The sequence below is a fragment of the Haliotis rubra genome, unplaced genomic scaffold, assembly GCF_003918875.1.
Source record: "Haliotis rubra isolate DU_JTF1 unplaced genomic scaffold, ASM391887v1 Scf277, whole genome shotgun sequence".
NCBI classification, from domain to species: domain Eukaryota; kingdom Metazoa; phylum Mollusca; class Gastropoda; order Lepetellida; family Haliotidae; genus Haliotis; species Haliotis rubra.
Genome location: NW_025766858.1, coordinates 487,945 through 510,600, shown reverse-complemented (window position 1 = coordinate 510,600; position 22,656 = coordinate 487,945). Strand labels below are relative to the sequence as shown.

General features: G+C 39.4%; 1 protein-coding gene across 1 annotated transcript; it reads left to right on the top strand.

Annotated features, from left to right (window-relative positions):
* Positions 1-4,680: 4,680 nt before the first annotated feature.
* On the top strand, positions 4,681-16,351 carry LOC124280955. Its single transcript, XM_046716959.1, has 4 exons — positions 4,681-4,959; positions 6,610-6,707; positions 9,729-9,851; positions 11,107-16,351. Exon 4 carries the CDS (start codon positions 11,151-11,153, stop codon positions 15,354-15,356), a length of 4,206 nt encoding a protein of 1,401 aa, XP_046572915.1. The 5' UTR covers positions 4,681-4,959; positions 6,610-6,707; positions 9,729-9,851; positions 11,107-11,150; the 3' UTR covers positions 15,357-16,351.
* Positions 16,352-22,656: the final 6,305 nt, after the last annotated feature.

The window sequence follows — 22,656 nt, the reverse complement described above, 5'->3', positions numbered from 1 at the left end:
CCCTTAACTCCACTGCTGATCCTATACAGTGATTTCAGACCCACTATCAAAAGCTATATTCGGGACTATACAAAAAGGACCTCATGCAGGAAAATAAACTTCATGGAAACCAACAATTGGTTATACCTACTTGGGTTGTCAGTCAAGACGTGATGAGGTGATTTTACGACGATGTCGTATTGTCCACAGTCGGTTTACTCATGACTATCTGCTGAAAACGGAAAAATAGGACCTCCCATGTGTGTCTCTTGCGATGAAATGTTCACCATCAAGCATATTCTACTTGACTGTGTGGACTTTTCGACTGCAAAGGGATTCACATTATGATGCGAGAAATCTAAAAGATCTATTTTCCCGCGTGAGCGGACATCCTCATTGTTAACTACCTGTAGGGAAGTTGACCTGTATCATAAATTGTAACTTTGTAAAGAGAACAACGAATTGCTTGCTTTTGTATTTTTGTGCTCTGACATGTTCTGTTTTTAAAAAACATGTAATATATTAATCCCTTTTATTAATATTATAACCCTTTTGGACCTTGGACTTAAAATGGTAATGAATGGAAACTCGATCTCGTCACTGATACAGTACGCCGACGTCTTTACAGCAGGAACCTCCATTGCCGTAGGCCTTACCGTGGACCTATCCTCACCCCTCGTCATCGGCGTGAACGTCTACAGTTTGCCGTACAACACCAAAACTGGCGATACACGCAATGGAGAACTGTTCTGTTCACAGATGAGAGTCGGTACTGCGTATCAACTGCAAATGGCAGAACAAGAATATGGCGACGACGTTACCAGCGTTACTCAGACCAATGTGTTTTGGAAAGAGACTCATGGGGAGGTGCAAGCATCATGGTATGGGGCGGAATAGGCCTGAACCAGAGAGTGGGTCCTGTGGTGTTCCAGAACCTTGGTCCAGGGAGAGGAGGCGGCATCACAGCGGTGCGCTACATCGACCAAGCTCTCAGACCCCACGTCATACCACATTTCGCACGTCACAGGAACAACATTTTCCAGCATGATAACGCCCGGGCCCATACTGCCAGAGCTACACGGGACTTCCTACAGCAGAACGGTGTCAACATTATGCAGTGGCCAGCCCTTAGTCCTGATTTAAACCCAATTGAACATCTTTGGGATGAAATTCAGAGGAGACTGAATAATGTCATACCAAGGCCGAACACAGCCGATTTATTGCGCCAGGCCTTTCTCAGAGTGTGGTTCAAGGTGCCAATGACCTTCATCAATAGATTGGTGCACTCCATGCTGCAGTTATTGCCGCTCGTGGTGGTCACACTAGATACTGCAGTCAAGAGTCTGAATGAACTACAAACGTTCACGTAATGTCTTGGAAATGTGCTGAGTTATTTATTGATGTGTCAAGATATTGTACACAAACATGTTTTAATCCGCTTATTATGTCTGCTATCTAATTTTGAATTCGTACTGACGTTTTTATGCTGCTGAGTATAGTAATCTGCAGCGTAAAACTAAACTCACTCACTCACTTATAGTAATCTGATTTTTTTTCGTTTTACAAGTTGTGGTTTTCTTCTGTTCTGTTACTATCTAAAACATTCGACGGACACTTAAGTGCTACCGCAAAATGTGGCTGTGTGTCATGTAATTGTGAACTGTTGCCACGCTCAGAAGTGAAATGCATGTATTTTCATCATAATATTCCCAGTGTTAATTGTAATCTAATTTTTGTTTTCGTGTTGCATGGTTGTTTTACCTTTTACACTATTAATCTAAATACAAATTCTGTGAGAGGAGAAAACAATTGGGAGAGGGAGTTGCTAAGTTGGGATCGGGTGGTCAGACTCGCTGGCTTGGTTGACACGTGTCATCGGTTCCCAATTGCGCAGATCGATGTTCCTGCCGTTGATCACTCGATTGTCTGGTCTAGACTCGATTGTTTACAGACCGCCGCCATATAGCTGGAATATTGCTGAGTGCGGCGTAAAACTAAACTCACTCACTCATAACAATGACGGAATCTCCGTCTAATGTGGATTTCTTAAGGAATCAGATCGATTAAAACTGTCTGGGATGTGGGCTATGAATGAAGCTCGGTGGAGTAGACAGGTATTTCATCGCAAAACATTTACACTGAACGACGACGATGTCCATGGCGTGTGATTCACCTGAAAACTGATTTATAAGACAAGTATATGTGTGGCAACTTCTTATTTTTCTGGACTACTTCTTGCCCCATCTTCAGTTGATTGAAAAGGGACAAGAAGTAGCCCAGGAACGTTGTGTTATACAATAGACAAGAAGCTGCCATCAATGCGCTTGTCTAATATATACACCAACTTCTAAATGCCTCTCAAAATCTCTGAAAACTGATGTCTGTCAAACATTATAACCTAAATCTACAAACACTAAATCTACACTACACTAAAGAAAGACGTACAAATAAATCTGCAACGAATTGCTCAAAACTATTTACCTGAAAATAAACCGCAGCTTTTATAATTATTGTTTTCATATGTCCTTAACTGCCTTGTATCTTTGGCCGATGTTACATTGACTTCGTTTCCAGGATACCGCCACACGTACTGGATTAATGATTAAAGTGAGCATCTGGAAGAGCAGTCCAAAACCTATTGCCATGGAACAGTTAAATTAATCCGTTATTAGATCATCAGGTTTGGTTTCTTTTGTTGCAAAAGAAGTATTTCATTTTATAACCGAAACCATCTTCGCTTCTTCTTCTTCTTAAGTCAGCAAATGCTGGATCGGACATTTTCAAATGGCATTTTAGATCAAAATATTAGGCAAGCGCGGTCTGCATGTTTTCCAGGTGCATAACATGATAGTTACGCTTTTGCCTACTTGTAGTGAGTGAGTGAGTTTAGTTTTACGCCACACTCCAGCAATATTCCAGCTATATGGCGGCGGTTTGTAAATAATCGAGTCTGGACCAGACAATCTAGTGATCCACAGCATGAGCATCGATCTGCGCAATTTGGGAACCGATGACATGTGTCAACCAAGTCAGCGAGCCTGACCACCCGATCCCGTTAGTCGCCTCTTACGACAAGCATAGTCGCCTTTTGAGGCAAGCATGGGTTGCTGAAGACCTATTCTACCCCAGATCTTCACGGGTCTGCCTATTTGTAATTAGGGCTTGCTATCGATGTAGATCATAGAGATCTTAATATCGATTGATTATCGATAAATATCGGAGACGTAACTTTGAGCAAAAATACCCCAAGTATCAGAAATATATTTCATATGATTGGTGAGTGGTGACATGTTTAAGCATTGATTACTAACGAAACAGCGCCCTGAACATAATTTAGAAGTAGCACATGAAGAAAGACCTAACTCTGTGTATTGTGGGACCGCTTTCGTGGCGTAGTGGTTAGAGCGTCCGCCCGGAGAGCGGAAGGTCGCGGGTTCGATCCCCGACCGCGTCATACCAAAAGACGTTAAAATATGGTACTTGTTGGTCCCTGCCTGGCGCTCGGCATTATTGGGTACAACAAGGACTGGTCGGCTCGGAGTCAGTATAATGTGTCTGAGTGGGGTATTCATGCTTCACTGCGGCATGGTATCTCAGTGGGCTAGCACTGTAAAACCAACTTAAGAGCGGAAGGTCGCTGATTCGATCCCCGACCGCGTCATACCAAAAGACGTTAAAATATGGTACTTTGTTGGTCCCTGCCTGGCGCTCGGCATTAATGGGTACAACAAGGACTGGTCGGCTCGGAGTGCATGTAAATAGTGTGTCTGAGTGGGGTATTCATGCTTCACTTCGGCATGGTATCTCAGTGGGCTACTATAAAACCATCTTAAGTCTGGGCTAGTACAAGCCAATGCAGCCGCACCAGGGATGCTCTACAACACCTTATATAGTCTCTTTGGCCGCACATACACATACATTGAATTGTGTATTCATGCATCGTCATATGAGCGAAATATTCTCAAGCACGACGTTTAACCCAATTTCACCTCCCACCTCACCTGTGTATTGTGTGAGTAAAGGTACATGTATTTTATACCTGTAATTCAATATGATAATTCAGTGGAGAGAATGATTATTAATGATTATTATTATTCTATCACAAAAGTTTATGTACGATATAAAACATTTTGTGATAGAATAAATAATGCCCCATCCGTGTTTCTTCCGGAATCCACGAGCGAGCTAAATATAATTGGAAAACCCAGGACATTTGTGCCTATTAATAGTTTATCAGTGATTGACAAATGGCGGGTGCACCTGTAATGCTACTCGCTTCCTGGGTGGAAATATTCATCCATTTCAGTGGAGAGAATGATTATTAATGGTAATTTTTACTGTAAAATACGAATAATTATGCTGACACGTAGGAATCTCGATGACATGTCAGAATGTTACCTTGAACAAATTCTTTTGCATAACACTGAATAGTTCATTTATGTCACCGATTTAATAGATCACGCTGCTCGCGTCGACTATGTCAAATTAAAAAGATGACATTATTTACGTGAAATTGATTCGACTCAATATGGCAGGCCATCGACTCTTAAAGCTTGGGGTCTGGTTTCATCCTGAATCCCTGAGCGAATACACGTGTGTGTGTGTGTGGGTGTGTGTGTGTGGGGTGTTCTGTGTGTGTGTGTGTGTGTGTGTGTGTGTGTGTTTCTCTCTGTATTATGTAAAAGCCTATGATTACATATATGTGTTTCCATAGGTAACACTTTAATTCCAATACAATGTATTCCGTTTATGTTCTGTATTCAGTAAATCAATGTGTTTGTGTGGAGCTAGACCAGATAGAACAGGTTTTAATCCACTTGATACAGAAAGTTTCTTTAGAGCAGCTTACTTGGAAAATCCATGACATATGTGTTTATTAATAGCTTATCAGTGAACGACAAATTGGCGGTCTGGGTGCATCGGTGTGCAACTTGCTTCCTGGTTTGAAATGTTCATCTGTAGTTGAGATTGTAGATTAAGGTATGTACTTTATACCTGTAATAGAATATGATAATGTAATGCCGAGAATGGTCATTGATGGTAATTTATACTGTAAAATACTAATAATTATGTTGACACGTAGAAATCTCGCTGACATGTCAGAATTTTATTTTGAACAAATTATGTTATGTTATGTAACATCAAATTAAATAGATCCCGCTTGCTCAAGATTTCTGTGTCAAATTTGTTGAAATTATTTCCATGTAATTGAATCTCGACCATACACAATATTTCACAATCTTTAGTATCGTAATGCACATGTTCCGTGACAACCGTTTAACACAACAAACTGTAACAGCTTGGTGTTTTGTTTAATTGTACATGCAGCAATACTACCATGTAGCCAATGAACCAAAAAAGCTGTAATATCAATGACTTTCTCGTTAACAGTTTTGTGGAGCTTTGTGATGGCATTGTTACAGTGCACGCTGGAAGAGTGTGTGACGGAATGCGCATTCCTTCCACAATGACAGTTATCTCCCCTTTATGGACCCGCCTGCAATCTCGGCATACACTGCAGTCTGCTTTACTTTGAAAGAAAAAACTAACCTTATGTCTGGTCCAAGTCTCCCACCACCACTATCGCTAGCACTCCCACTCACCACTATCGCTAGCACTCCCACTACCACTATCGCTAGCGCCCCACTACCACTAGCGCTAGCGCTCCCACCACCACTATCACTTCCGCGATCTATCACACTTACTACCGCCGCCGCCACCACCACTACCATTACCACCACACCACTACCACCACTATTACCACCACCACCACTACCACTACCACTACCATCACTACCACACCATCACCATCACCACTACCACCACTATCACACATCACCACCACTACCACTAACGCTACCACCACTACAACCACTATCACTACCACCTCACCACAACCACCACTATCACTACCACCACTCTACCACTACCACACTATCATTACCAATTACCACAGCCACCACTATCACTACCACTACCACCACTATCAATACCACAGCAACCACTCATCAATATCACTACCACCACTATCAATACTATCACCACCACCACCACTATCACTACCACCACTATTACTACCACTACCACCACTTCTACTACCACTACCATTATCACTAGCACTATCACTACCACCACTACCACTACCATTATCACTACCCACTACCACCGCCATTTCCACTATCATTACCACTACATCTACCACCACTATCACTATCACTACCACTACTGCTATCACTATCACGACAACCACACCACCACCATCATACCACCACCACGACCACTACCAGTAGCAGATTGCAACAGCAGCACTTACAATAGTAAGAGCAGAAATGTTTGCAGTTGTACTTGTGTACACCACTGAAGTGTGAAGGCATTATGATACTAAATGTGTGAATTCAGTCAGGCGAGATATCAACGTGGCATTTAACCTTCCAACACCTGACAAAGAAACTGTAGTTGTATGTTTCTAAGGGGCTGAGAATGAACCATGACTGCTTCCTGATCATTTTAAATACACAACTTCATACCTTAAATGTATTCTAGAAAACTGATTTCAAGGTAACGTGATATATGTCATACCAATGATATTTGGTGGCATTTTCTTTGCATGTTGTCCGTGTTGTGTTTCAGGATTCTTACGATTGTAGCAACTGGTGACGCGGGACACCAATATGGCGTCATCCGGGAAAGAAGACGGAAGCAAACTGACAATAGTACAGCAGATAAAGGTATACACGTGAACACTAAAACTGTCTTAGTTTTTCAATGTCTTTATTGTGATACGTAAAAAACCATCACAGTAACATTTATGGATAAATACTGCCGGGAAAAGTGTGCTTCATATACAGGTCAACAAAATGTATTTATTTAGTATTGCATAAGGCAATTTGCAATACATATCCATGACAAGTGAGTGAGTTAGCGGAGTGGATGAGATTTAGTTTTACGACGTTTTTAGCAATATTCCTGCAATATCACGGCGGGGACACCATAAATGGGTTTCACATTGTACCCATGTGGAGAATCGATGAGAAAACTTCAAACACTTGGCTACCCCTCCGCCCCTACTTCCATAAAGACAACTTGTATTTTGCTTGTTGTTTAACGCCATGCTCACCAATCTTCCAGCTATATGACTCCGGTCTCTATATAAACAATTATGGACAGGACAATCCAGTGATTGAGAGCATGAGCATCGATCTATGCAATTGGGATACGATGACACGTGTCAATCCAATCCCGGTCTTACGACAAGCATGGGTTGCTGAAGAAAACGACCAGACGTCCGTTGTAATCCCTACATAAAAAGCAGCACGAATTGTTTGGTTTCAAGCTCGACGTCAGTGGAATTTGAGGCCATTGAGAAAGGGCCACTGGTCCTCGGACGCAAGTCGATTTCGTTTTGTTCATGAGCCAAGCTCTCGTGTTTGGCTTCACAGAAATTCTGCATATGTACAACGGAAAATCTAGGCGCAAGTATCATTTGGTTGATGTGATAAGGTGATGTGATAAACGGTACATCAATGACATCCTGCCCAGGGTTCTTGAACAACATTTCGATGACCACCCTCTGAACACAAAGACAACTCGTGGACGACAAAGCCAGGGCCACATTGTGCACTTACCTTTGGTGATTTCTTACGCCAAGAAGGTCAGGAATGTTATTGCAGTTGGGAGAGGTTACAGCAGATAGCGACATTGTGGTCAGTTATTGATACTAACGGGATTTCTGGAGGGTTGTGTGCCAGATTCTTGAAATTGAACGCACTGCCTTGTAGGGTGGGTATTGCAGAGTATTTTCATACTGCAATATATTGCGATGCGAAAGCAAATATTGCGATATGTATTGCAATATATTGCTAGAATTGTTTTGAACGAAAAAATACTTATAATCGAGTTAATGCTTGATTTCGAAAGCTTTAAACACAGCAAAATCACTATGCATGATTTCGTTAAGCTTTAAATAAAACCTTTAATCATGACAAAGTAAATAATATCAAGCACACATGAAACAAGGAAAAGAACTTACTGGCAAACAAAGGATAAAGTAACACCAACACAGTGGTAACTAGTTTGACCTAGTTTCTTCACTCTCAAGACAGCAACTTGACCTGATCAGGATATATCACATCATTGGTCATTAATGAGTAAAACATTTAAAACATTCAGATACAAAACACTGCGAAACACTTGAACAAAACTTAAGAACACAACTTCAAACCGAACTTAACTTGACTCCCGGTGTGAAACACAGACATATCCGAAGATGTCGAGTGTTACGAAGTTTTCCGAATGCATGTCGAAATGCCGGTTTTCGATCAGCGTATCGCAATACGTATCGATTTCCATTCGTCACCACTCGACCCTTTCCGTAACCTCCAAGAAGACTCGTCCCCCACTCGATACTTGTTATGTGCGAAAATACGACAAACCAATCAGAACGCGCGTAAATGACTGCGGTGCTTTGGTAAAAATAATCCCGAGTACTTAAATCGTTTATGGCATTATGTCATTGTTTAAAAATTCATGAAAAATATATATCGTTATATTGAAAGTACAAAGAATTTAGCTAACAGGATTTTCGCTGCCTGGTATGAAGTTTTCGATAAGAATCATGCGATTGACGGTGAGAGATTCAAATACACGCACGTGCGTTTGTTGACATTACGGCTCTCATGTTTCCAACTGAGGGTATTTCTGACGATCTTGCGGGCTTGCTATGGAGATTGTACGTGCGCTTCAAACAATTTTAGGAAATGTAATTATAAATCGCTACGAGTTTCAAAACAATAATATTACACATGTATTTCTGCACGTAAGTAATCAACTTTAATCTTTAACATTGGGCATATATTTCACATCTTTGGGAATATTTTAGTCTGACTCTTTTTTTTGGTCATTCATATATTTTTCAGCGAATTCATTCAAAATTCCACTTGGGGTATGACAGCAAGGTTACACGAATGTTCAGTTTGAGAAATATTTTAAAGTCATTTTTGAGTTTCTGCTTTGGGATTTAATGTAGCTTTAATAAATGTTATTTACATATTTAATAAAACAAATCCCAATAGTGATTATCAAACCCTATTTAGAAATATAATTGGAAACATAAGGTGAAAATCTGGTAATAATTACGTCAGAATAAGTCTGTAACAAATACGTTTTTCTCCTTCTTTTAGTTGTATCAAAAAGGTTTAGTTCTTTAAAAACATAAACAGCAATACAATGTATGATTACTTCGGTGATATAAGTACCATTGGAATCAAACAAAGAATAGAGTTATCGTTCCTGTTTCAAGTAGTTATGATGTTCATGCGCCAATATGAAATCCTTCCAGAGGGGCACGAGTCACTATTCGGCTTGTCCCGGAATAAGACGAGTTAGTCACGAATGCATAATTTCATGTCTGAACTTGTAAATATCGGAAAACTTGTTATATTGCGCAACTCTACTGCATTGTTACTGTCATATGACCATTGGTAAAAGCACTACAAAATGAGTCAAATCGTTGCCACGTTTGCTTTTCTGAATATTCTGTCGTTCAGATTGTTAGGCGTTTTTTTGTCGTATACATTTCCTAGAGCGTCAGTGAAATTGAGGTTTGAATAATTTCCCTTGCTATGGCCAATGGTAATAAATTTGATACTTTGAAAAAATGTGGGTGTTGCTGCGATATAATTTTCCATGTATTTTTTATTGAATTTATAGTTACCTTTTATATTAAGATTTTATGAATGCTTCATTAACAGGCCAGAAGTACACGATCGTCCACCAGTATTACTTGAATGACTGCTCCGGGGTTCAAATTGGAAATCGGAATCAGCAGGTTGGCGTATTTGACGATGGCGTTCAGCTGCTAGAGAAACCACTCGGTAAATATACCTTTATATACATATATCACTCAAAGAATGTTGCTTATAATAGAGATAGAAGCGACAAAACCCTTTCCACATTCACAAGAAATCTCTGCCAAAAGCAGGAGTGAGTGAGTGAGTTTAGTTTTACGCCGCACTCAGCAATATTCCAGCTATATGGCGGTGGTCTGTAAATAATCGAATTTGGACCAGACAATCCAGTGATCAACAGCATTAGCATCGATCTGCGCAACTGGGGCCAAAAGCCAGAGTCCATTGTACAAATGTGACTATATCATGAATATATATTTGTTGCAGCAGTATTACAGCAGTGTGATGTTTTTGGTAAACAGATCGAGTCTCGAACCAGTGGTGGTCCGATTAATTGAAATAAATGAAGAGTGTCGCAGTGGCCAAACGACCAAGCAAATGATCACATTTTCTCATAAATCAAACACAAACGATTTTGGAGCTGCTGTAATAGAGTTTGAAATACTCTGATGATGGAACATATCTAGGACGTTGTCAGGGCCTGAAAACATGTCTAAGAAAACTCACTTCACTTTCTGTAAAGTCATGACTGAATTTTTCTTGAAGAATCTGGGAAGTTAATGTTACACTGGAACTGAATCATTTTACACTGGATGTGAAATCTGAAAATGTATTTTGTGCAGTTTCTAAAAACAACAACAGAGAACCAAATGTTTTTTTCTTTATACTTATACTAACCTGAATAGGAAAATCTGAAAATGACGCTAACCAATTTTTTTCGATGATTGGTCGTTGGTATTGAACCAATCATCAATTGTGAGATTTCAACCAATTCCCAACACTAGTCTGAACCAGACAATCCAGTAATTGTGACATGAAAGGCAATTTGACAAGGGAAAGTTGAAATCATCCCTTTGTCTGTGGAGATTATTTTGTCAATCTGAATCTCTGATCTAAATATGAAACAGTTGAGGCAGTGTCACTTGTCTCCCTTTAATTTCAAATTCAGGCAAGTTCAAATCAGTTGAAGGCAACTGGCTATTTGATAGTTAGTGAACGATATTAAATCAACCCAAACAGAAATTCTGATTCATATGCATTAAAAAACAGACCCGCAAGGAGGGCATAATTGGTGCCCATAGGGATGCCTGCATCTTGAAGGGTAATAATTCTGCCCTGTTAACACGCCTCACATTATGCCAGAACACAATTCACAAAACATCATGTTTGACTTGTTTTAAGGTCAGGTAATATTGGTGACAGTTTTATTTGTTCACTTCAGAGGCAGACACTCACGGATTCACAACTGATCAGGTAGTTGTGGCAATGTTGAATAGCATCCTCAACCCAACCCATAGTGCAGATGCACCGCCGGTTGGTCTGCAAAAGCTGGAAGACTCCTTTAATAAACTTTATGGAAATGTTGGACGTAAACGGAGATTCAAGGAAATCGCAGGTTTGAATTTACTGCCATTCCTGAAACTTAAACCTGAGAAGTTCATTCTAACTTTGAAAGAATCGAATTGGTTCGTACAGTCGGTCCCTCTCACCGTCAACACCAAAGTGATTAAAGGACAACAACAATCAAGTGTGTCTGAAAATGAAGGAGAAGAAACTATTCAACAGAGAAGCACAAAGACACTCGAACCAGCTGCGTCTTCGGTACCTAGCTCTGATGACACAAGTGAAGAGAAAACAGATGATGATTGGACAGTTGTTGAGAGGAAGAAGGGAAAGGGAAGTAAGGCAAAACGTGTACCTTCTGAAACCAAAAGGAAACCTGGAAATAAAATAGGATCACAAAGAAAATCATATGCAAGTATTCTGGCAGGTCCACCTAAACAAGGAAGCAAGAGAACAGAAAGGGTTTCAGTGAAACCAATTGAAACTAAAGGTCATGAAATGCTCGTACCCTCTTCTCCATTTGTACAATCAGTAGACACACAGCAGGTAGAGCATACACAGTCAGCTTTTGAATCATTCATGAAAGTGGTAGACAATTTCAAAAAAGGTCACTTTGTTCTGATGACAGGGGATCTGCCTGGCGACGCTCTTTCTAAATCAGCTGAAGTTCTTACAGCAATCCCATGGATATTGGTATTTGACTTGGATGAAAACAGTCGAGATCAAGGTCTACTTGGAAGGGTAGAGGAACCGCTTAAAACTGCACGATCCTTGCATATCTGCAGCTGGAAAGAACATGTGAGGATATCTGAAATGGCAGCAACTTGGTATTTTGTTCGCGGTTACCGAGAAATTCCAGAAACAAGATTTGAAAAGGGATACCGGGATTGGTTCAAACAAGTGAATTCTTATGTTACAACTCTTGCTGAAGACATATCCAGTTTTGTCCAAGACACAACAGTCCTGAAGGTTGTAGTGATTTGGAATGAGAACATTTCTAAGTACCTTGACTACATTGTTTGCAAGTTAGATGAAAACATACAACATGGTATACAAATCATCGTCTGCAGAGATGGTTGTTTAAGCGACTCGAGATCCCAAAATGATTTTATACACATGTGTGGTCAAGTTGAAGAAAACTTAACTGTTATCAATATATCAGCACTGAATCTCTTTCTTGGTATATTTGATCATATTCACAAAAGTGCCAGTTCAAAGAGAAACTATGACTTGTTGAAAATACCAACTGCAAATGATAGTGGAAGTACAGTTGACAAGCAAGGGTTTGCATGGCTACATGAATACATAGACGTAATCTACTTGAAGATTCTCGAGGACTCTTCATCAGACGTTGAAGTCATTGAGGAAGAAGCGCATGTTTTCTTTAAAGGTGGAACACTTAAATGGGCCACCAGGTTTCTTTGTGGGTCAGAATACTTGGATGTTGAAAGAGATGCAATGGATCAAATCGTTGAGAAAATCAAAAGCTTGGTCCTGTCATTTAAATCTGGACTCTATACTCTTCATCATGCACCTGGATCAGGTGGATCGACTTTGGCACAACGTGTTCTATGGGAATTACGGGATATATCACCTTGTGTACAAATACACTTCCACTTGGGTGCATCTGTTGGGGACATAGTAAGCCGCCTTGAGTATCTGTACGAAAGAACACACCTACCTATCATCGCACTGATTGATGGCGAGGATGAGCACAACGTACGCTATCTGAGGCAAAGTGTTCGGCAGATTTGTCTGGTTGTGCTCTATGTGAAGAGATATCCATACAGCATGTCTGAAAAACCAAATACATCTATGGATTTCTGGCTTCAGGGACATGTCAGCAAAAGAGAAGCAAGAAATCTTGCCACAAAATTTGGAAGTTTTTGCAAAGATGAACAGAAAGTTGATGCACTTAAATCACTAAGCAAGGATGTGAAGAAAGGGTTTGAGCATCAGTTATACGAGTTTGGACTCACTGCATATCTGCATGAGTTTAATGGCATTCGGTCCTATGTGGATGGATATCTCCGTTTGGACAAGAACACCTCAAACGAACTTCTTCCATGGCAAAAATTGTTGGGGTACATTTCCCTTGTCTATTACTATGGACAAACCTCAATTCCATGCCAGTTCTTTTCTCGTATGCTTGGAAAGCCAGCCAACTATGTTGTGTCTATTGACGATTTTCCATTTGAAGTAAGACAGTTCGTTGTCATTGATGCGACGAAAGGCAAATCAAATGGGATGAGGGCATGCCACTTCATCATTGCAAAAGAGATATTAGAGCAACTGCTTACAAGGGGACATGCCAGCAGAAGCGATCGGAGTGAGTCACTTTCCCCAAAGGCATGTAACAATTTGCGCTGGTTGGCAGTCTCCTTCATTGATGATGCAAGCCTAAAAAAAGGGAAATCAGCTGCATCCCCGCAGGCAGTAATGAATATGCTTGTGCAAACCTTTATCTCCCGAGACAGCAAAGGCATGGGGGAAAGTGAAACGCAGTCCAAGAAACGTCCTCCATTGGCAAAATTGCTGGTGGACATGACATCTAAACCGCCATACACGGAACGACTTCAGGTGTTGCAAAAGCTGTGCAAAGCATTTCCCAACGAACCAAATTTCCATGCACACTTGGGACGATTTTATGCTATGTTTAGGTCAAATGAAGAGGATGAAGCAATATGTGCCTTCGAAACAGCTTTGAAACTTTGTGAGAAAAAAATGGAAGGAAAAATCCCAGAAGAACAAAATGAAAGATTGACAATTACACTTTCCCAAATTTATCACATGTATGGCATGATATATGTACAGAAGGTAAACAGATTCAAAAGCAAGCATTCTTCAAGCATGAGCTTTGATGAGATTGCTTCAGATATATTGCAACTAGCAGAGTTAGCTTGTAATCTGTTTGTCAAATGCAGAGAGGCAAAGCCACCTGGGCATGAAGATAGTTTTGGATATGTCGGGGAGATTAATGTCAGGCTACACATGTGTGACTTTGTATGTCAGAATAGTGGTTACAAAAACATAGTTGATTTCATTGCTGAAGAAAAAGAATCAGAAAATGGTTCCCAAATAGCCATCTTCATAGAGAAAAGTGTCACAGCCATTGATGACCTAATCAGAGAATGTTCGACAGTTGCAGACCCTGCTGACATTGACAGCTCTTTCAGTAATGCTGTAACGTGGCATCAAAATTTGCTTGGAAAATATGGTCAAGGATTAGAAGCATTAAACTTACCTGATACTATTAGCAGTAAAAGGTTCAAAATTGCTGCTAAGAAGTTAAAACATGGTGGACATGCCCATTTTGACAGCATTCGATGCGAAGCAGATATTAAAGAAATTGTTGCTTCCCTTCAAGAGATCTTTGAAGATGCATTCTACAGAGGCGTGGAAGACAAGAGGACTCTTGAGATTGATTTTCAGGAATGGCTTCATGTAATCAGACATGAGAGCCTTTCTGAGGTCTACAGTCTAGAAACTGTCCTCAGTCAGGTCAGAAAGTGGCATTCAATGCTCAGTACCCCTATGTCAAAGTTTTATCTCTTTGTTCTCACAAGCATTATTGGATTTGGCTCAGAAATGGGGAATGGCAACCCCGAATGCCTGTCTGAGGCCCAGAATTTGAAAGAGGAACTGCGGAAATATGGACGTTGGGTAACAAGGTCTCGATATCCCCGAGAGTGGTTGGGAAACAATGGAAGAGGAATCAAATGTTTGATTTCCAACAAAATTTATGCTGGTAACTCTGAAGGAGAGGTTATGAAATTATCAAATGCAAGGCGTTCTCTCTGTGTATGTCGGGGTACTATCCGTCCGCCAAACAAGAACAAAGTAGCAGGGTTTATCGAACTTGATCTGGGCAACAACTATGTTCCAGTTTCAGTGTTCTTTGTTCCACTGCGTACCAAATTTGAAGGCCCCATTAACGCTGGGGTTCGTGTAGAATTTCATCTTCGATTCAGCTTCTTCAATGGATATGAGGCTTTCAATGTAAAGGCTTTGAAAAAGTATGAATGCATTGTATGTGGATCGAAGGTTGAGATCCTCAGCTGTGAACAATCACAAAGATGTGTAAATGAAAGATGCCAAAAAGAAATTTGCAAGAGCGAAGAATTTTGATCCAGAAATTTTAGCTGTCCTGAGGGGGCAAAACTCAGTGAAAGGAACTATCTGAAGCGGATGATTTCCTAATCATCAGCTGATCGTAATGCACATGGGTGATTCCAACAATGTTACCATGCAAGCTTAGACGATTTTGTATTACTGACAAATCAGAAATGTGGAAGTATTTTTTATTCAGCCTGTTGATATACACATAAGCATAATCAAGCAAACCCCTCTCTTATGTGAAGTACGAAAATACTACATGTTGTTGCATATGCTTTGAAAATCAGGTACTGTAATGAGATCCCACTTGTGACCACACAAAACGGAACCCCACACCAGCACTAGCAACCATCAATGGGTTAAGTTGCATGGTGATATACACCGTTACGACCTCTCCGTAACGACAACTGCCGTCGGTAACGTGTAGACTGTACCGACTTTCCCCCATATACATATATGTTTGACCATTACTAGAGATGTACATACGTTGTATGTGTGTGTACATATGTTTGACCATTACTTGAGATGTACTTTTCGTTGTATGTGTGTGTACATATGTTTGACCATTACTTGAGATGTACTTTCCGTTGTATGTGTGTGTACATATGTTTGACCATTACGTGAGATGTACTTTCCGTTGTATGTGTGTGTACATATGTTTCACCATTACTTGAGATGTACTTTTCGTTGTATGTGTGTGTACATATGTTTCACCATTACGTGAGATGTACTTTCCGTTGTATGTGTGTGTACATATGTTTCACCATTACGTGAGATGTACTTTCCGTTGTATGTGTGTGTACATATGTTTGACCATTACTTGAGATGTACTTTCCGTTGTATGTGTGTGTAAATAGTTTTGACTACTACTTAGATGTACTTTCGTTTTATGTGTATACACATGTTGACTATTACCAGAGATGTACTTTCGTTGTATGTGTATACCCATGTTTGACTATTACCAGAGATGTACTTTCGTTGTATGTGTATACCCATGTTTGACTATTACCAGAGATGTACTTTCGTTGTATATATATAAACATGGTTGACTATTACAAGAGATGTACTTTCGTTGTATGTGTATACCCATGTTTGACTGTACTTTAGTTGTGTGTGTATACCCATGTTTGACTATTACCTGAGATGTACTTTCGTTGTATGTGTATACCCATGTTTGACTATTACCAGAGATGTACTTTCGTTGTATGTGTATACAGTGTTACACATGTTTGCCTATTACAAGAGATGTATTTGCTTTGTATGTGTGTGTACATATGTTTGACCATTGCTTGAGGTGTACTTTTCGTTGTATGTGTATACATATGTTTGACTATTACTAGAGAAGGACTTTGTTGTATGTGTATACCCATGTTTGACTATTAGCAGATATGTACTATCGTTGTATGTGTATGTACATATATTTGGCCATTAGTAGACATGTATCTTAGTTGTATATGTATACATATATTTGACTATTACTACCAATATACTTTCGTTGTATGCGTGTATGTTACAGTAACTATGTATAATTAGTAAATATGTATATATATATATATATATTTGTATGTTTATTTACTGAATTTTTCCCGATGTTTTACTGATTCCGTCAGGGATTATGTATATTTACTGAAATTTACACTGATTCATTAGACATATTTACTGAATTCAAGGTAAGCTTTATGAGTATATCCATTTGTCTCATCACTACCGATGACACACCTTCTTTGTATACAAGCATATACGTTTAATCATTATTACAAGATCTTTAGGGGAATACACAATGCTTTTTTACAAGGTTTGAATCCCGGATGGGGTGAGTAATGTAATAAACAGAAACGGAAAGGTTTTTAATGTTATAACAAAATCACATATAATATTTTTGCTCTTTTCGCTAAACCATAAAAATAGGGGAAGAGACGAACGTATAAAATGAAAATGAACGATATTTAAACTGTGTTGATTTCAGGATTCCGTCAAAAAGAAAGAAAAACATCAGCGAAAAAGTTTCTAACATCGTAATTTTTCGTTGCGCTGCATGGGATTTCAGGTGGGAATAGAGTTCGCGAGTACTAATGGCCACGGTTTCTGTGTCATCTGCTCGAGTAGCAGAGTCATACATTCATGTGTTGTGCCTAGAGACGACACTCCTTGTTAGAGTCCCTGTATCATTTATGTTTCTTCAGAACCCAATTTATTTTTTCATGATTTATTGTTAATATATACGTTAAAGCCATAGAATAACCAGTCTTGTTTTATCCTTCGAAAATGATTCCATTGAGTGGAAAGAACAAAATTGCGGCAAAAGTACGTGGGTTACTGAAATCAGTGTCGACAGCAGGTGTTCGAGAAAAGACCAAACCAGTTTGTTTTGTTGTATTGTTTTTTTAAAAAAAAGACAGGACACGGTCAGCTTTGCCAGAACACCGGTGACATCCTCATCATCATTAGGTGACAATATGGATAACGCAAGCTCATGATACCGTCGGAACGTAACATTATAAATGAGATTTTTATGTTGCAATAGGGAGAGTTTTGTCAATTTTTTTATACACCAGTATCAGTTTATGACCTCATTTGTAATTACTGTCCTTACGGAATTTTCGGAAACGCCCAATGGTAATTATCGAAATACAAAATAACATAATATTTACAGATTTGTTCTAGGATAATTTTCTTTTTAAAGGGAGTGTTCGTCTTGTAAAATGATAATATGTGAACTAAAAGAATGTTTTTTATCAACACAAACAAGTCCATGTGTTTTACTTTTCGCTGAAATTAGTTACAGGACACGTCGAGAGGAAAAAGTTAACACTTGTTTCATTGCACATTTAATCATTTTTGTTGGGTGGGAAGTATTTTCTCTGCTATGTTTGTGTAAAACATATGATATAATACTACTCAAATGGTATCTTATTCAACATGCTTGTTTTTCATTTTATATTTTCACAATCTGCAAGAAAATTAAACAGATATACATCTCCATCTACAGTGTCTGCTCCTGTTTTTAACCGTCTGCAGCAACCCATGAAGATCCGGGTTAGAACTGATCTTCAGCAACCCATGCTTGTCTTAAGAGGCGACTAACGGGATCGGGGGGAGGTCAGGCTCTCTGACTTGGTTGACACATGTCATCGTATCCCAATTGCGTAGATCGCTGCTCATGCTGTTGATCACTGGATTGTGTGGTCAAGACTCGATTAATTACAGACCGCCGCCAAATAGCTGGAATATTGCTGACCGCCGCCATATAGCTGGGATATTGCGACGTAAAGCTAAACTCACTAACACTTTACCCGTCGACGACGACTTTGCCGAATATGAAAAGAATTTATGTAAAATAATCTGCCTGATTCAACAGAGTCGGGTGATGCTCTTTTGGATCTTCTTAGAACAAACTCCAGTGTATATTCTTTAGGTATATTCTTGTATTTTCTTTATCTTAATAGGAGAAAAGCAAATCTGCTGTTATATTTTACATGAGACGAAACATATGGACTGGAAGAGGTTAACATTATTAAACCACGACAAACAGGACCATCGGAGAACTATCACAAAACCTCCACACGAAGTTGTTACTTTAGAGCAATGTCACACAAATAAACACCATGATAATTAGTTCCCACACAGACATACCACAACAACACCATACCAAGTTGTTACTTTAGAACAATGCCACAAAACAACAACAACAACAATCCCCACCATGATAAATAGTTCTTTCAGGGGAATATCACAAAAACATCATACCAATTACTTGGTTTCGAGAAATGCCACACAAGAATACATCATGATTCATAGTTCCCACACAGACATATCACAAATACACAAATTGGTATTATGGAGTAACATCCTGAGACAAAATGGCTGCAAGGCACTACCAATATTGAATAACACCGAGACAAATATTTTCCTTAGAGAAATGTTACAACAACATTGTGACAAATACTTCCTGTAAATAAGATCCCATAAACACTACCACTAGTTTCTATATAGTAATATCAACAATAACATAATCAATTAGATAAAAAGCCAAATTTATATAGATAGATATTTCTATATTGTTCTTGAGCATAAATGAAAAGAAAGGTTTCTTGTCCTGACAGTTTCACATTTTCTTTCATCATACGAATGTGTTTCATCGACTTCATATACGTGCCATCAACGTGACACCTGCACTGATCCTCATGTGCATATCCACATGTCCAAATACATGAACGAGTTTCAAGGTTGTTCCCATAATTATAAAAATAGTATTCATTATACAAGACTGGACATCTTTGACCTAAGTTCACTATTTCTGACGAAGTGGTAAATCAATGTCACCTGTTTTCGCGGGTGTCAAAGGATGCAGAAACTAAGTCAAAGGTCAAAGAGGCATTAGCTGTATGTCTCGTGACGCATGCACCTACCTTAAGGGGTAGTATGATCTAAGCGTTAATTTGGCTGTAATGCTAATTGATTAGGGCGTTATTCTATATACGTTCTTGTAATACCCTGAGGATATATGCACTTTTTGCTCATATGCGTCAAGGGACATAGCCAACAAAATGCATTAAATCCTTCTTTGCTACTTGAGAAAATATGATTATTCCTATTTACTGCATGTACCTTGAACTTTATGCTAATAACCGTCTACCGAAATATAAACGACAAAACGTTCATCTTTACATGTTAATTTATATGTCTAATACCGAATTTACACTGGATGTCCGTTATATTATACGGATGTTCTGTTTATGTTTTATATATCTGTATTGTGTATACGTTAGATTTATTCTGTATATGCCTGATGGACGTGATCTGATGATGTTTTCTACATACGTCAGATGACTTTTATGTCAATAATGTTCTGTACATAGGCTTGACAAACGTGGCAAATGTTCTGCATATACGTCGGATGACCCTTATGTCAATACATGTTCAGCATATAGCCCTGCGTCCATAATATTATGCGTTTGCATATTTATTTAATAAAACCTAGAGACCTTGTGTAACACATTGATCGGTATACCATGAAACAAACTGGAATTTCAACACATTTGGCATATTTGAATTAAACTGAATTATTTAGAACCTTTGGTTTCTGCATAATTTATCAAAATATTGTTTGACAAGAAGTTAAGATTTAAGTATTGTATGTGTTACAGCCTTTAATGATTCAAACATTTCAGATAATCTCAGCTCCCAGCAATATTCCACCAATATGGTGGCGGTCTGTAAATAACCGAGTCTGGAGGTGAGGTGAAATTGGGTTTAAAGTCGTGCTTGACAATATTTCGCTCATATGACGACGTGCATGCGTGTGTATGTGTATGTGCGGCTGCTTGTACTAGCCCAGACTGAAGCTGGTTTTATAGTGCTAGCCCACTGAGATACCATGCCGCAGTGAAGCATGAATACCCTACTCAGACACATTATACTGACTCCGAGCCGACCAGTCCTTGTTGTACCCATTAATGCCGAGCGCCAGGCAGGGACCAACAAGTACCATATTTTAACGTCTTTTGGTATGACGCGGTTGGGGATCGAACCCGCGACCTTCCGATCTCCGGGCGGACGCTCTAACCACTACACCACGGAGTCTGGACCAGACAATCAAGTGCTCAACAGCACGAGCATCGATCTTTGGATACGATGCCATTTGCCAACCAAGTCAGCGAGCCTGACCACCCGAGCGGCTTTCGACAAGAATGGGTTGCTGAAGACCAATTCTAAACCGGATCTTCAGTCGTCGCACTAAAAGGGGGATGGTAGGACAATTCAATCAACAACGTCAATTTCAGGTGTGACCACCATTTCCGTTGACACAGCCTATTATACATGTCAACAAGAGCAATCGCTACTGGCAGAGTTCTGGTCTTGTCGTTGGTGTCGAATCATCTCATCCCAGACATGTTTTATAGGGGAAGAGATCTCGAAAAACAGTCGATCATGGTATTGCAGCAACATCATGCTGCCGCAAAACGTCTGTTGCAACACAAGCAACATGTGGGGGATCAGTTTACAGCAACAACGTTGCATTGAGACATTACTTTTGCACAAAGGCTAGAACATAATCTGGAATGGTGACGGCCCGCTAGCGTTCGACAAACTGCTATTAACACTAATGAGCCGTGTTCTTCTCCCAGTTGTGATGCCACTCCATATGAGTACACTGCCAAATGAAACTTGACGTTGAATAAAGCAACGTCGTTCAAACGTTCTCCTTGACGCCTGTAGCACTATGCATGACTATCAGAGCATGAAACTCTGGGCTCATCTGTTAACAGTATACAGTCCCAGTAACGGTATACCTCAGATGCTGTATATACCAAGCTATGAGTGCCTGACCTAGACGAACGAACGGGCGTATCGCCTGACCTCGGAGCCACACATTTTTTCTCAAAAAATTGTCCGAGCTCTTATTGCAACAGATTTGTTTAGATTCGGTAGATGTACCAACAGAATATGGTTGGCAAGCCATGAGTTTGCCCTGCTGTACATAACGTCTCTAAAGTGATAATATTGTGGTGGGGGTGTGGGGGGTGTTGGTGGGGGTGTTATGATATAATATTAATTTTGCGTCAGCCCTGTTTGCAGCATCCCCACCGCTTAAAGAAGTTGACTTTCAACAAGCCATGGCACTTCATAAGCGATATTTATGTCCAAACAATTTAAAAACCATCTGATATCTAACCTATCATTGTGTTCTGTTATTTAAAAAACCCAAATGTGTGAGTGCCAAGGACCAAACAAACGCACAAACGTCCAAATATGAGCCGTGCATAAGCATGCACGTGCAAATTGTGAATCACGATCGTGAACTAAAGAGATATATTTATGAATATGTACTGAAGTTTGTATTAAAACATTCATATTTACTGAACCGTATATGAAGAACAGTTACGTTTCCAGTTAGTTTATCGTCTGAAAGTAATTTCCATTTATCCTTCAATAATTTTCCACACAATCCTAATTTGTATACATTATCAAATGAATTTTAAATTTTACAAATATACAATGAAGCTTTTCCTTATTGCTTTTCAAAAATTCAGTTATACTGCACGGTGAGATCACATACACAATATAAATAAATAATAAGCTTTTTTTATAACGTCATTCCTATCATAAATATCTGAATAGAACAGCAAACCTATTTGAGAAATAAACAATATCTTTATGTGACCGTTATGTCTATATACATTTACATGCACTGGACATTCGTCAGGTGACCGTTATATGTACAGATGTTATGTGTCCGCGCTTGTTGGACAGGACGAATCACAACATGAACCTTTGAACAATTTTGACAGAATTATGTTTTTCATCTGCA